The following is a 17,433-nucleotide window of genomic DNA, read 5'->3' on the forward strand; positions in this document are numbered from 1 at the left end:
GTTGCCTTGGTATTGCATTACTCAAAACAAAAATGAGAACTATATTTTTTTGGATGAAAAAAAAAAAAAAGTGACATCATATACAGTACTTAGATTTCAGAAAAGCTTTTGACATCGTTCCACATAAGACTGCTGTACAAATTGGAACAATCTGGCGTTAGGGGTAGATTACTGCTATGACCTCCGTCGCCGAGTAGTCAGGAGCGGGAGTGCACTAGCACACGCTCCTTGAGTAGACCGGGGTTCAAGCCCCGGACTGCTAAATACGGTCGATCTGCCAACCCGCACTAGACCAGCGTGGCATATTATGGTCCATTTTCTCTCAACATGAATTGTTGAGGAGGCTTCCATCCTGCAGTGGGTTGATAATGGCTGCAGTTTACTTTTTTTTTTTTCTTTCTTCTTTTACTGCTAGGGATGGTATGGGAGAGGGCACTGTTCTTCTGTTATTACTGAAGATTCCCAGGGTTCACTGCTGCGCCCATTGTTATTTTCAATATTTATTAATGATATTGAATGCATATCAGGTTTAATGTCTAAGTTTGTAGATGATACAGTAATCAAAGTAAGTTACTGCAACAGAATCTAGAAGAATTAGGTAGATGGGCTGAGAAATGGCAATTGAAGTTTAACATTGACAAAATGCAAGGTACTGCCTATGGGTAGCAGCAATCCCAGAATAACATACTAACTGTATGGTATCGCACTCAGGGTGGTGAAGAACTTTTTCTTTCTCCATTACCAGGTGATAATCATCCAGTTAGACGAAGTTCTCTGAACAGTGCAGACTGGCTGCTAGGACAGGTTATGACTATTTGTCAGTGATATACAAGAATTTTGCCAGCAGAGATGAGACTATATCATAAATTATTAGACCACATCTTGAGTACTGCATACAGTGGTTAACTTTAGTATACTATATGTACTTCGATCGATTGTGCCTAGCCTTGGCGTGAAGCAGTAATCGACAGGCGTAGCTCCTCCAATCTTGCTAGTGACTGGCAACAGTCCTTCGATATCAATTAGTCTGTTTATTCCCTTTTTTTGGCTGAGTGTTTGGATTGTTGTTTGTTATTTGGTTTTTAGGAGCATTAGCAACTAAGGCCATATTGCTCCGTGTGTTTGGATTAAACTTTAGTATACGGTACCCCTTTAGGTTAGTGTGGTTATTCGTTTTTCGCTTGAATCCCTCTCGAAGAGTGACATAACGTAACCTGGCCTGACATAATACACGCGAAGTGTGCATGGACTGTTTAACAATACTATACTATATACTGCATTTAGATAACAACAATAATAATAATAATACATTTAAACTACGTTTAATCTATGAATTACATTTTAGGCGCGTTAGCATATACAGGTAGTTCCCGGGTTTACGAGTTTTTTTATTTCAAAGTATCAACAAAATCGAAAATATGAACATTAATTGAAAAAAAAAAAAACAATGTTAAACATTCATAAATACCGCATTTCAAACCACGCGCGAGCTATACAATACAGTCTACCCCGCTTTACGATATTAAATCCGTTCCAGAGACACCATCGTATTGTGAAAATATCGTAATGTTGAACCCAATAACACATAGTTATTGGGTTCAACTATAAAAACGACCTCTAAAAGGTTTCACTATAAAAACTACCTCTAAAAGGTAGTTTTTATAGTGAAAATTGTATTAGTTATCAATTCAAATCATTAAAATGCACTATACTTTCATCGTTATCAGTTATAAGAACCAAATTTTAACGGCTTTGTAAAATTTATCGTCCCATTGCAATTACTTCTACTCTTTCTAAAGTAATGGCGAAATCAATTAACCGCCAACTCTTAAACTTCCGTCTGATCAACGATCGCCAGTATGGATTCCGTCAGTGTCGATCCACTGGTGATATTCTGGTTTATGTTACCCATTTATGGACTAATTAATTCAATGGAAAGGTTCGGTGAAACACAAGTAGTTGCTCTTGACATCTCAAAGGCTTTTGATCGTGTTTGGCATAAAGGTCTTCTAAACAAGCTTCCATCTTATGGTTTGCCAACTGTTTTTAGTAATTGGTTATCCAGTTTTCTCTCTGATCGCTCACTGAGGGTGATGGTAGATGGCTCTCTGTCTTCTAACTTCTCCACTAATGCCGGTGTCCCCCAAGGTTCAGTTCTTTCCCCCACTCTTTTCCTCTTGTATATCAATGACCTTCTTCCATTGACTGGAAATCCTATCCATAGTTTTGCCGATGATAGCACATTGCATTCAACTTTCCATTTTGAGAAAACTTGCCCAGCTCAATCAGCTTCAAGTTCTCGAAAATCTGCTGCCAATTCCTTAAATGCCGATCTTCAGGTAATTCTCCAGTGGGGCAAAGACAACTTAGTTGATTTCAACCCTTCTAAAACTCAATCTTGTCTTATATCTCGCAAAAAGGATTCTTCTGCTCCTATGCTTATCTTTAGTGACACTCCGATTTCTAGGCAAAATGATATATCTCTTTTGGGGATTACCCTGACTTCTAATCTCTCTTGGCACAAGCACATTACAAATATTGCTTCCTCTGCATCTAAAAAACTTGGTTTTCTCTTTCGCTCTCGGCGTTACTTTTCTTCCAAACAGCTGCTCACTCTGTATAAATCGCAAATCCGCCCTGCCATGGAATATTGTTCCCACATCTGGGGTGGTGCCCCCAAAACCTCTCTCATTCTTCTTGATTCCATTCAGAAGAGGGCAGTTAGGTTAATTAATGATTCATCTCTAACAGAGTCTCTCCACTCGCTTTCTCATAGACGCACTGTTTCTGCTGCATGCCTCTTCTACAGATTCCATGGGCACTGTTCTTCTGAATTGTCTTCTATAATTCCCGCTCTCTCTTTCAAAACAGTCCGAACACGTGCCGCCAACATCCATTTACTGTCCAACTACAAACCCACAGAACCAACTTTTCATCTTCCTCATTTATTCATTCAACTGCCGTTTTCTGAAACAACCTTCCTTCATACGTATTTCCTGAAAATTACAATCTACAGAAGTTCAAGTCCAATATCAACAAATATCTTCTTTCGTCTTCTGAACCTCCAACCCAAGCACGGTACTAAGTACTATAGGTTCTAATACCTCTCGTGTTTGGGGTTCTCATAAAAAAAAAAAAAAATTATCTAAAGCACATTTTGGAGGTCACGACCATAAAACAATTTGCAGTTTTCGGTTTATTGGGCTTTTCTGTTGTTTGTTATTTGGTTTTTAGGAGCATTAGCAACTAAGGCCATATTGCTGCGGGATATGCGGATTTCCGTATTTGGTGGTGACGGGCTCGAACCCCGGTCTAATCAAGAAGCGTTTGCTACGCACTGCTGCTCCTTCCCACCTGGCTACGGAGGCTCCTATAGACGGGTAGTAAACTCTGTTATTGCATTTGCGAAAATACCTATAGCTGTAATTGCGTGGTTATTTTACGTTTCTTTACGTTATTTCAGTAAAGGGAGATCTGTTTCCCCTTTACTGAAACCTTCAATCGCATAAAAAAACAAATACATTTTCAGAATCTTCCCTTCGTTCCTTTTTTTTATGTTTCGTAAACTCGTTATTCCGCGCAAATCGTGTTAGATGCAAATTGTGCGTTCCGTTAAAAAAATGCTTATGCATGCTATTGAAATTTATAAAGAAATGAGAAGATTATCATAGAAATAAACGCCTCTCGAAGCATTTCAGAAGAATGACTCCTTGTGCAACAGACCAACGAGTGCCTAGTCAATAATGAGTGAACAAGGAGTGTGCATTTAATCGATGATGATGATGAAGAATAAACATTCTTTAAAATTTGTAAATCGTAAATAATTTCTTTATTATTATAATTTGTGTGATTTTACAGGCTACGTTTTAATTTCTCCGGATAAAGCAATCATTGTTTAAACATAAACTAATTGGCTAACTAATTTCATTGTTGAGAACGTAACCCCTATTTTAAATAACATTGTCTATGAGATATAAATTCCCGCTTTACGAGCGCGCGCGCAAGGAACGAATTAACTCGTAAAGTTGGGAACTACCTGTTTACATAATCAATCACCTATTGTCCGTCCGTATGTAACAACTATACTTCCAGTGGAGGATTTTCGTGAAATTTATATTTCGTTTATATAGAAAGATTTGTTGATCCATCCCAAACTTCATTAAAATCGGAGAAATGGAAACGTAGTATTGTTAGTTTTAGGCTGTCCGTGCACCCACTTTGCGTTTATTTGTTATGTAAGCTAGGGAACCATATACGGTTCAAGCTCTGTATAACGACCCCCAGGGGAATGAGAAATTGTTATTATATGAACAATAATAACAATTATTGTTCATAAAATAGCATTAGGTTAATACGAATTTGGCCGGTACAAACCACATAGAATATATATATAATATATAAAAAAAAATTCATTGGATTTTAAGAGAAAAATAGAATACTCCTGAAATGTAACTGCATACATTACCCAATTTATAATGGGAGTATGTTATCGGGTGTTTAGACATTACTTAATAAGAACATTACCTAATTTATAATGGGAGTATGTTATCGGGTGTTTAGACATTACTTAATAAGAAAGTTCAATCAATATCACATTTTCATTGTATGTTTCATTAGTTCCTGGAAAGCTTTTAAGGTTAGTTGTAGCCTCCCCTTCTTTCCTCCAACCACAGAAATCTATTCATATACAGAGTACTGATTATCCAAGGTAATGTGGACCCTCAGATAATCAAAAACTTACTACTGTATCATCCACCAACAAGTCAGCAAAAGATTAAATACTAAAAGTGTTATGGACAGAGCTTTCAAAATCGTGAATTCTGCCAAAGGACAACCTCTTCAAAGGAGACTTTTCAAAATGCAAATCGATGAAAATGAACCAGATCTGATATTACACACAGATGTGAGGTGGCTAAGTCGGAGTACTTTTCTACAGAGATTTTGAAATTTGCTGAGTGAAATTAAAAAATTTGTTGATCAGAGGAGAGATGATTATCAGCAGCTATAAGATATGCAGTGGTTGTGTGATCTAGCTTTTTTGCCAAATTTTACCTGTAATTAATTGATTTGAATTTGGAATTGCAAGGAAAAAATAAAAATGTGGGTGAGTGACATGATTATTAGTATTTCTGCATATAAATATCAATTTTTGGCAAAAGCTAAGAATCTCAAAGAAAAAGAAATTCGATCATTTTGCAAATCTGCAAGACCATTTGCAAAAAATCCTGTTTTTGAATTTAATAGTAAGAAATATGTTTCTGTAATTGAGAAAGTTGTGGATGATTTTAAAACCAGATTCAGTGATGTTAAAATAATTTAAGACATTGTTCAATATATTTCTTATCCATTTAATATTGACTTAGATACGAAACAAATTGCAGAAAAAAAACGCTGAGATTTTTCACATGGAGAAAATATTACTTGAAAATGAAATTATTACATTGTGAAATGATATCTTCCTAAAAGCCAGATAATCAGAAAAAGACTTTTGGAAATATGTTTGCCGAGAAAAATACCCAAATGTAAAAAAATGCAATGAACTTTTAAATTCCTGATTTAGTTCCACATACCTATGTGAATCGGCCTTTTCATATTTGAAACAAACAAAGAATCGCTCTGCTCTTGCAGACTTGCATACAGAAGATTCCTTACTGTTGGCCTTATCACAGTATTGTATCCCCGATTTTGAAAGCTTGGCAGGTGACACGAAGGCACAAACTTCACAAATTAAAAATTTAAGTATGTATGAATTTAAAGTGAGAATTCTGAATTGTATTTAATTTTAAAATTTATAAACAATATTTTTCAATATTTATTGATTAACTTTTTTAATCATGTGCAATGAAATTCTTAAGATGGTAGATCGTGGCACATTTTGAAAGAAAAATATAGATCGCATCACACATTAGGTGGCAAAAACAGAGCTTTGATGTCACCAAAAACTAGTTCACTTTCTTCTGGATGGGATGGAGCATTGTCTAAAATTAAGAGCTTTATGGGGAAGTTTCTTTTCATTCAAATTTTTTTTTTTTTTTTTTTTTTTTGTGCTTCATGAAACCATGTTTTAAATAAACTTGAATCCATCCATGCATTTTTTTTTTAATTGCATAGTTAATAGGCAAACATTTTACATTTTTTTAAAGCTCTGGGGTTCCAATGAGAGTTAGTTTAAGCTTATGCCCCCGTGATGAATTTCAACATGTCAGTGCCATCATTCTCTCTGTGCTTCGTTTATAATCAGGAGCTGATTTTTATTTTCTAGCTCTAAGTGTTTTGGATGGGAGCATTTTATAATTCAGGCCTGTTTTGTCACAATTGTAAATTTGATCCATATTCAAATTTTCTTCTTGAATAATTTTTGCTAATTTAGCAGCAAACGTTGCTGTTTCTTCCATACTAGCTGATAATTTTTCTCCAGTGACATAGAGATTTTTAACTCCGAACCTTTTTTTCCAATGATCCAACCAAACAATACTTGTAAATTGTTCTTCCCCTCCATTAAAATGCTTATAAAATTCTAAGGCCTTTTAACTCACCGACAGGTCTAAAGGGAGTTTTAATTTCAAAAGTTAATTGAAAGATGTATGCTTTTAATATAAAAAATGGATTTTTCACAATTGTGTTCAGAAAAGATTGAAAATAAAGCTGGCATCAAAGAAGTGAACAGTTTTTAAATGATTTTTGCCAATTTTTCAAATGTAGGTACATGGGGTCTAAGTGAATCAATTAGTGTAAAAAAAAGTCATTTTGACACCTGCAGATGGGTCAACACTGGGATTAATTTAAGGTATACAGGCACTCCCTGGCGTACGTAATACTCGACTTATGGAAACTTGAATCTACGTAAGTTTTTGCCGGCCGGTGCAAACTTAAAAAAAAAATCATGGAAAGGTATTTTGCATCCTGTAGGAATAAATGGAGGTATCGTGAAAATATCGTAATGTGAACCCAATAACACATTTTTTATTTATTTTTTATTATTTTTTTTTATTTGTATTTGTTTCAAGACCTCGGAAGTTGAAATTTTCGCAATATAACTAAGCCATTTATCTCTCTAAAAGGTTGTTTTTATAATGGAAATTGCACTACACTTTCATCACTATCATATGTTCTGTTATAAGAATCAGTTTTGATCGCCTTTGTGATATTTTTCTAAAACACATTTCTGGAGGTCACTACCATAAAACAATAAAAACAATTTGCACTTTCCGGTTTATTGGGCTTTTCTGTTAGCGCAGTTTATTATAAATGGATAGTAAACTCAATCTTATTGCATTTGCAATAATACCGATAACTGGAATTCTGTGGGTTTTTACGTTACAGTATTATGGTGAAATGAGTTCCCTGAAATCTTCAATCATATAAAAAAACAAATAAATTTTCAGAATATTCTCTTCATTCCTATTTACTTATTACAATGGTGAAAGGAAAGGGACCAACGGAAAGTGCAAGTGCTGGCAGTGCTAGGAAACAAATCAAAATTGGTTTAGAAATGAAGATGATTAATTAAGAAGTATGAAGCAGGACAAAATTTAATTAGGAATTAGGTCTCACTGCTTAAACAGTAAATACTATTTTAAGGGACAGTGTACGTATAAAAGAACATGTTAAAGGATCAACAGTGATCACAAAACAGCCTTCAGGTGCTATATCAAAGATGGAAAAGCTATTAATATGGATGGAAAATCAGATTCAGAAGCAAGTGCTCCTGAGTCTAATGGGTATTCAAGCAAAAGCAAGAAGTATTTATGAAGATATTAAGGATAAGTACGGTGAACCCCAAGCCAAGTTCATGACAAGCAACAGGTGGTTTAATAGGTTCAAGCATCGCACTGGTTTCCAAAACATTAAAGTATGTGGTGAAGTTGCCATTGCCGATTCTGCAGAGAAATTTTGTGGTGTGTTGGAAAAAATCCCTTCTAAATCTTCACAGCCCTCAAGTTCCGCAGCGGTATGCTTATCAGCTGGAGAGTTAATTCTGGCAATGATGCTTTATTTGTTTGTTTGGTATTTGGTTTTTAGGAGCATTAACAACTAAGGCCATGTTGCTCCGGGGGGATATGCGGTGGTCATTCCCTGACCTTTCCGCATCCTCCGTATTTAGTGGTCACGGGCTCGAACCCTGATCTAATAAAGAAGCGTGTGCTACACACTGCTGCTCCTCCTGTCCACCTGGCTACGGAGGCGCCTGGCAATGATGCTGGAAAGCTAAAACTTGCTGACGTTATGCTTGTCTTCCCTCTCTTTTTGTAATTTTACAATTTTGAAATTTTTGTAATTTTGTACACTTCTGTAATTTTTCCTGCGCATGAGATAAAAAAATTGAATAATAATTCTATTTATATGTTCATCGAACATTTCTTTTTTGCTTCAATCAAATTCAATGTGTATAGTTGCAAGTGCTGCATAAGCATTTAGAGAAATTCTGACCTACATAAAATTCGACTTACATAGAGTTCTGCGGAATGCAACCCTTACGTAAATCGGGGAGTGGCTGTAGTTGGTTCTTTTGTACCATAAAGATAAAAATTGTAGATTGCTTTTGTTATGAAATCACAATCAAATTGGTCCAGAGAATAACTTGGAGTTGTTTATATTTTGCTGGACTTTAAATCTTTTTTATGAATTGTTTTGAAAATCTATTATTATACTAGTGTGTTTTTGTTGCTTGCTTGCTTGATTTGTATATTTAGTTTATCATTTAATCAAAATGATACCTTTCTCTGTTTTTCTCTTTGATGTAGATGCAGGTTCATCCATTTGTATATTTTTATTGTTCTACTCACTTGTGTATAATCATATGCATAGAGAAACGTATAAGACTGAGTTTAAATGTCATGCTGTTATAACTCCTAATAACAAACGGAATATTCTTGACCTGTTGCTGGCAAGGGGACTGTTTTTGTAGCTGTTGATTGAATGGTTGCTCAAAGAGAAAAATGCACTGTGCTCATTCTGTGTGCCATCTGTTATCAACGACTTGTGTGAGTCAAATTTTGTTCCTTGGCATCTGCCATTGAATTTCCCATTCATTCTTCCAATCAGCACATGGCAACAATCATAATATCCAGTGCTTCACTACAATGTATAATATATGGATAGTGTGATAGCTATGAAAAATAAATAAATAGTTGCCAGAGTTGGTGTGATTTTAATTAGGTGTGATTTTAATTAAATTTGGGAAGAGTCAACAACTCTTTATAAAAGGCCAAAACAGAGTTTCATGAAAATGAAAATCCATGCACTGGAAGTTGAGTTATTACAGGCAGACCGACAAACAGTAATGATTTCTGTTGGGTGATTTTAATGAAATTTGGAATGGCCCTTTAGGCCTTTTTAAATGTAAAATATAAAAAATACCAATGCTTTTTAAAATTTAAAACTGCTATGAAAATTTTCATGGAAATGTGTCCGATGGGAGTCAGGTTTTTCCATCTGAATGGACACACACATGCAGATTAATGGACACTGAAGATAATAGGTGCATTATGGATATATACTAATGTACCTAAAAATAGCATGCACTTATGATCTACAACTGTGATGCATTGAGTGCTGGCTCTTTTCTGGAAAGATGAGAGCTATTGTTTGTTATGTAGCATCCAGAGCTAGGGATAGTTGGTATATTCAGTTAATTTGAGTCACTGAAGAAACAGGTGCTTACCCTAGAAACAAAAAATATAATATTACGAAATGTTCTCCATATGGAGTAGTAGTTTTGCTGTTTTTTTTCACTTGTTCACCTTTTGAATTTCATCAGAGACAGAAAACTTGTTAAAGGCCTCTTTACTCGGGCTGTAGTTCATTACCTCCATACAAAAGATTTACAGTGTTCTTTGAGTTCATCTGGGTTTGTTTAGACAGAACAATGTAGAAATTGGCCAAATAAACATATCCTTCTATAGACATCGTACAGTGGTGCAGAATGGCTTGAGATGCTGAGTCACCATTAAAAAAAAAGTAACCGTAACCATTTCAAAATGTCAGATTGGGAACATAAATACTGTTAAGTTTATTCAATAACCTTATTTTTTGATCACACCTTGAACACACTAGATCAATCAGCTTATTTTATCATTATTTTTTTTAATTTCATTTCAGAACACAAGATAGTTATTGTGGGCCTAGACAATGCAGGCAAGACAACCATTCTCTACCAGTTGTAAGTATTATGTTTGAGTACTGTTTATATATTTACTGAAATGCATAACTAAGTCAGTTTTCCATTTAAGTTGTGTGATTTATTATTTTGGATCTGGCAATGGCCAGTAACAATCCTAGTTGTCACATTTACTTTGTGATACACATTTAAGTATATTCAGTGATCCTGTGACATATGAATACTAATAAAAGGAAATAAATTGAAGTAAAGCACTTTTCCCTTTGAATTATACAAGGGTTGCTCCAAAAGTGATCTACCCCAGTAATAAAATAATAACATATCCTTTTTTTTTTTTTTCTCACTATGCAATTCCTTGAGTTCAGAACATGTCCTCCATTTTGAGGACATAGAGAAAACCCTTTTCTCTGAAAAAGCCAATTACAGTTTCCTTGAGATCTCAAGTCTCTTTCCTTGAGATCTTCTAATCTCTCTTGGCACAAGCACATTACAAATATTCTTCTTCTGCATCTAAAAAACTTGGTTTTCTCTTTCGCTCTCAGCGTTACTTTTCTTCCAAACAGCTGCTCACTCTGTATAAATCGCAAATCCGCCCTGCCATGGAATATTGTTCCCACATCTGGAGTGGTGCCCCCAAAACCTCTCTCAGGCTTCTTGATTCCATTCAGAAGAGGGCAGTTAAGTTAATTAATGACTCATCTCTAACAGAGTCTCTGCACTCGCTGTCTCATAGACGTACTGTTTCTGCTGCATGCCTCTTCTACAGATACTTCCATGGGCACTGTTCTTCTGAATTAGCTTCTGTAATTCCTGCTCTCTCTTTCAAAACAGTCCGAACACGTGCCGCCACCAGCCAACATCCATTTACTGTCCAACTTCAAACTCACAGAACCAACTTTTCATCTTCCTCGTTTATTCATTCAACTGCTGTTTTTTGGAACAACCTTCCTTCATACGTATTTCCTGAAAATTACAGTCTACAGAAGTTAAGTCCAATGTCAACAAATATCTTCTTTCGTCTTCTCAACCTCCAAACCAAGCACGGTACTAAGTACTATAGGTTCTAACACCTCTTGTGTTTGGGGTTTACATAAAAAAAAAAAAAAAATCTTCACTTGAAAATTGATGCCCAGGTGTTTCTGAAGAAGAAACAATTACTGAGTTCCATATCTGGTTCTATAGGACAGGTGGATTAACTCCTGGAATCTCTCAGAGCAGAAGTTGCTATATGAGAATTGTGTACAGAACCAGCATAGTGCCATGAAGAAGCAGGATACTTCATGTCAGTTTCCATCTTCCCTGTTCCTTTCCCGTTGGTTGCTCTGTGCAGGTGGTCATCTGTGGATTCCCAACCTCTTTTAAATTTCTTATTTAGTATTCAGATGGTGAAGCATTACCATAAACAGCTTTCATACATTCATGAAAATCATCAAAATATGATGATAGCCCAATGCTCCAATTTCATGATACCCATGTTTTCCTTTGTGCTGAATACTTTAAATCTGTTTTCTTATTTCATAGTTCACTGCATTGAGCTGGACATGCACAAATAAGAAAGACATATATGAGAGTATAATAAAAGTAAAGATTTTTTTTTTTTTATATATAACAGGCATATATGGGCTAGTGAGACAATCAGAGTGGCATAAGTCAGATATTTCGTATGTTGAGTATTTTATCATTTTTAGAATTTAATCACAGAAAAATCAAGAAACATGATGAAATCTCTTCATTTTCAAAGGTTAGAAAAGGATAATACCTCATCACAGAAAATTCAAGGAATATGATGAAAAATCTTAGTAACTGTCATTGTTTATAGTAAGAGTTGAAACATCATAGAAGATTACTAAAATTAAAAGCATCGGAAAAATTTACATTTGCTGAATGGAAAATAACTTACGTGAGTATTATATTTAAGGATGTTTGCTTATCTCAAACAAATAAAAGCAAACAAAAATATTTTTGAATGTAATAGAAAGGAAAACATAACATAAATTCTTTCTAAAGGCATGTTCTTCATGCCTTTAGAAAGAATTTACTACTGTGGATGGCTGAAACCATGGATATAAGCGAACACCTGCTGACCCCACATATAACGTGATTTTCTTGTCCATACATACGTATAATAAAGTTTAATTGATAAATTAAACACACAGTAAGACATTACCAACATTAAGAATTTAGACGTACATGAAGAATAGGTTTAAAAACCTATTCTTCATGTACGTCTAAATTCACCTCATCTGCTTTTTCAGTGGGTGTGCCACAAGAGAAATAAATTACAAGAGTTCCATCACATTCTTTTTCTTCATTTTCATGACTTGTTTTGTTTGGTATAATTTTTCTTTGAGATAATTGATAATACTTTTAGTTAGCTTTTAAATTCAAAAGCACGCCATATCTTTCAAGTTCAAAATTTGAAAATCCAAAAAATCTTAAAAGGTCTTATAAAGAATTTAAAAAGTTGTTTTTCTGTTTTTTTTTTTTCTTTCTTTCATATTGTATCCATTATAATTCTTTGTTTTCATTTTGCCTAATAATGCTCCCTTTTCTAAGGATGTTGTAGAAAAAAACTCTTCAGTGTGAATTTTAAAGATAATAAATTTTTTCTTGTGAACAACTGATACCATCTTCTCTTTTTAAAAGAGAAGCTGGTATCAGTTTTAACACTTTTTGTTCACAGATGCCCACAATAGTAAAACTACGCTTGAAATAATATGAATATTACTAATCCTCTGGTTATCCAAAAATGTTTACTAATAGTAATTTAAATGCAATGTAAATTGTTTTACTAAACTTTAGAAGTTTAAAATTGTCTGTGGAAAATAATTGCAGCAATGCATTAACATAATTTTCTCAGTCAGAACTAGTACTGTTTTTATGATGTTTACATAGCCAGCACTGACTTACACCACTCTTTCTGAACAGTTTTTAATTTCATTCAGTGTGATAATGGTGTGCTGCTCTCTGTGGTCACTTGTGGAATTAATGACTGAATTTACTTGCAGAATAAAAGGAAGCATGGTTAAGGAATATGTAGGCGGGTGTAAGGTATATTTTAAAATTGTTTACTTACTTCACTGATTCTCACTAGCTCATTTATAGTCAAGATAGATAACTGATTGAATGCCTTTTGTCTTTAAAAAAAATGGTTAGACAATGGATAAAAGATGAAATAACTATTATTCATTTTAATAACTGTTAATTAAAGTGAATTAATTATTTTTTAAATAAGTTTATTCAGATGTAGAGAGAAGTACTTTACTTCTGTTCATTTCCTTTGTAGACATTTTAGCTAATACACCTTGGCATGTTAAAGAACAGCTCATAACAAATTTTCAGTCTTATAGCCTTTAAGGATTTTAATATGAAAGTGGTAGTTTTTTACCACTTTCACAAGAGATTTTAGCATACAACAGGCTTATGAATAAAAATCAAACCACAGAAACTGACATTTGTTTAAAACTTTTATATTATAATTAGGAAAATCTGATAAATAGGTATTAATCAAATAGAATTGGAAGTTTTCAGTATAGTAAATGGAAACAGTGAAAAGAGTGAAGGTGGAGTTTGCTTTCTGGTCCATAAAGATATAAAAACAACATTTTGGAATTCAAAAGTACATCACCAAAGGTGTCAAGACTGCTTCTCAGGATTTCTGAGGGGTACAAACTAAAGGTTATAAAGGTTTATGCACTAACATTGAGCCATGACGATGAAGAGGTTGAAGAAATGTACAGTAAGATCCCCATATCTGTGGGGGATACGTTCCAAGACCTACTGTGGATGGCTGAAACCATGGATATAAGCGAACACCTGCTGACCCCACATATAACGTGATTTTCTTGTCCATACATACGTATAATAAAGTTTAATTGATAAATTAAACACACAGTAAGACATTACCAACATTAAATATGGTAATAATAAAGTACAGCAGACTCTTGATTTATTGGGATTGGATTAACCGGGACACTTCAAGATTCCAAATTAAAAAAAAAAAAAAAAAATCAACCAGAAATCATAAAATTCAAGTAAACTAGAATAAGTATAAACAGATATTTTGCAAGTCGTAAATAAGGGACAAAAATTGCTGTTATAAGTTGTCACTGGGAGTTAGTGTACTTATTATCTTGCAACCCCCCTGCTGTCTTCACACCTACCGCTCAAAAAAAAAAAAAAAAAAAAAAAGAGACCAAATGTTTAGTTTGATTTAGTGCATTGCGTCGATTGTTGTATTCCATTGCACCACAAAAGGATAAATTTTGTTTCGTTATTTATGTCAGGGATGTCGGAATTTTTTTTTATAGTAACTATTTTTTTTTTTTTTATTTAGAAATCGCAAAAATGATGGGCAAATGCAAGAGTTGTGCTTTCAAATTAAACAAAAGCTTGAAATTTTTCAAAAGTTTGAAAACAGTGCATCCATTAAATCTTTAAAGAACCATTATAATGTTGGTGACCAAACAATACACGGCATTGTAAAAAATAAAGGAAAGCTTTTCGATTTAAAATCGGCATCGTAAAAAATAAAGGGAAGTATTGGACACGCGAGTAGTGTGTGTTAAGTTTTTTTTTCCCTTCCTGTGGTTAACCGCGGGTAATTGAATCAGTGATTAACGGGGCACGACTGTACACTGAAATCAAGGGATTTCTAGATGAACAGAAAACTCACTACACCGTTATTATGGGGGACTTCAATGCTAAGGTTGGAAAGAGACAGGACAGTGCAGAAAGGGAAATTTTGGAATTGGTGAAAGAAATGAAAGAGGTGAAATACTTGTGGAATTTACAGCCTTGAGGAATGTTAGTAATGAACATTTTTCAAGAAAGGGGTGAACAGAAAGTGGACATGGAAGAGCCCAAATGGATTAACAATTAATGAAGTTGACTTCATCCTCACTAACAGAAGATATATTGTGAATGATGTTACTGTCCTGAACAAGGTAAATATTGGAAATGATCACAGAATGGTAAGATGCACACTTGAAAAAGATGTAAGAAAAGAAAGGAAAAAACTGACTCGAGTAAATAATACAAAGGTCTTTGAGATAACAGAAGAGGAGAAAAAGCAGTATGTACTGGAACTTAAGACAAGTTTGAGCTTCTGCAGACCTTTCAGGACTAAGATATCGATGAGGAATACAACTTTCTGAAAGTGATAAGGCCTGAGAAACCAATAGGTAAAAAGAAATCCAAAGAAGAAAAAATTAGCCAAGAAACACCTGTCATGATGAACTGAAGGCGACAAATGAAGTGCAAGATAAACACTGACAAGGACAAATTTGCATATACTGAGTTATGCAAATCCATTAGAAAGAGACTCAGAGAGGACATAAGCATATTTAACACAAGAAAAGTAGAACAAACATTAAGGGAAAACAAAGGACTGAAATCAGCAGCCATGAGCTGCTGATTTAAGTAATACAGAAAGACAGATAATACTAAATCTGAAGAATAGTGATGATGTACTTATAAATAGCAGAGAAGGCATAATTCAAATAGCAGAAGACTACTATAAAGAATTATATAAGGAGTGAGGGAATGAGGCCAGCAGTGGGGTAGATGGATTACGAATTAGCAACACATACAGCATACCCAGTATCCTTCCTGATGAGGTAGAACATGCATTGAAGAAAATGAAGAATCCGAAAGCTCCGGGTGAAAATGGAGTTACCGTAGAATTGTTAAAATTGGGAGGAAGAGATATGACTCAGAAACTGGCAAGTCTCTTCACAAAATACATTAGGAAAGGCATTATGCCTAGGGAATGGAATAATGCAATCCTAATTTTGCTGCATAAGAAAGGAGATAAATCAGAAATCGGAAATTATAGACCAATTAGCTTGTTGTCCCACATCTACAAGTTGTTCAAGACCCGGGTTCGAGCCCGTGACTACCAAATACGGAGGATGCAGAAAGGTCAGAGAATGACCACCACATATCCCCGGAGCAATATGGCCTTAGTTGCTAATGCTCCTAAAAACCAAATAACAACAACAACAAGTTGTTCACAAGGGTCATTACTAACAGATTAGAAAGAATACTTGATGAGAATCAACCAAAAGAGCAAGCTGGCTTTAGGACAGGATTCTCAATTACGGATCACCTTCACATAATGTTGCAGTTAATGGAGAAAGCAAATGAATATAAAACACCATTATGCTTGGCATTTATGGATTATGAAAAGGCATTTGACTCCATACAGTGTAAGGCAATGTTTCAGGCACTGGAAAGACAGGGCATAGATAGCCTATACATTATGATTTTGAAGAAAATTTATGAGAACACTACCTCCTTTATTAGACTAAACAAAGACAGTAACAAATTTAAAATTGAGAAAGGAATTTGACAAGGAGACACAATATCTCCAAAGTTGTTTACTGTCACCGTTAAGGAAGCTTTCGGAAGATTAGACTAGTCACAGAAAGGAGTTAATGTGAAAGGAGAGTATCTAAACCATCTACCATTTGCGGAGGACATTGTGATCTTAAGCCACAATCCCGAAGAATTAGAAGAAAATCTTAATCAGTTTTGCAGAGTTAGTAAGGATTTCAGACTAAAGATGAATATGGCTAAAACAAAAGTAATGATAAATAAGTATGCTACAGAAAGAGATATAATCATTGAGGGAGCAGGAATTGAAAAGGTGGATTTTTATACTGTACTTATCTCGGACAAGTCATTAGCTGTAATAATGGTAAATGGCTGAAAATCAAGAGAAGGACGAATGGAAAAACAGGTCTTATGTGTGACCTTATTCATTCTTATGTATTTTTAGTTAAATCATTGCAAGAGGAGCACTTCTCAATAGGTGATATCCTGCTATTTTATTCTTTATTTTATACCATATATTTCATTAAACTCAACAGATATTATAAAAGCAAGTTATGGATAAAGAAACTTTGCTAAATCGTTTAATGATATCAGAAATTTACGTAATGAGAGCTCCACTGTAATGCCTCCTAATATTCAAACAAATCAATAATAATTTTTAATAATGTTATGTTGAATAAATTAGATCCAACAGGGAAACCCCAGAAGAACAGAAACTATTCTGTTCTGGGGTTCCCCTGTTGGATCTAATGTACAAATCAAATACGTTGGATCTAATGTTCAAATCAAATATATATTGGAGCCTGTATGAGGAAAGGTGACAAAACAAGATTGAAAATTAGTTTCACTGATTAATAATTAATTTTTCAAAAAGCACTGTAATTATAGTTTTACACAAAGACATTTTTTCTTAAACCAGTATTTCTGTATTCTTTGTTGTGTGAGATCAGGGTTATTGATTAGCTCTATTCCAGAGT

At 34.4% G+C, this 17,433-nt stretch overlaps 1 protein-coding gene across 1 annotated transcript in view; it reads left to right on the top strand.

Moving 5' to 3' along the window:
- Arl5 (ADP-ribosylation factor-like 5) overlaps window positions 1–17,433 on the top strand; it is an 88,717-nt gene that overhangs the window by 18,916 nt on the left and 52,368 nt on the right. The window contains exon 2 of the mRNA XM_090381632.1: window positions 10,102–10,162. Within this exon, the coding sequence (XP_090237758.1) occupies window positions 10,102–10,162 (61 nt within the window). The remainder of the gene's footprint in view (window positions 1–10,101; window positions 10,163–17,433) is intronic.

Source organism: Mastigoproctus giganteus, chromosome 1 (assembly GCF_048544385.1).
Source record: "Mastigoproctus giganteus isolate SK-2022 chromosome 1, ASM4854438v1, whole genome shotgun sequence".
In the NCBI taxonomy this organism is placed as follows: domain Eukaryota; kingdom Metazoa; phylum Arthropoda; class Arachnida; order Uropygi; family Thelyphonidae; genus Mastigoproctus; species Mastigoproctus giganteus.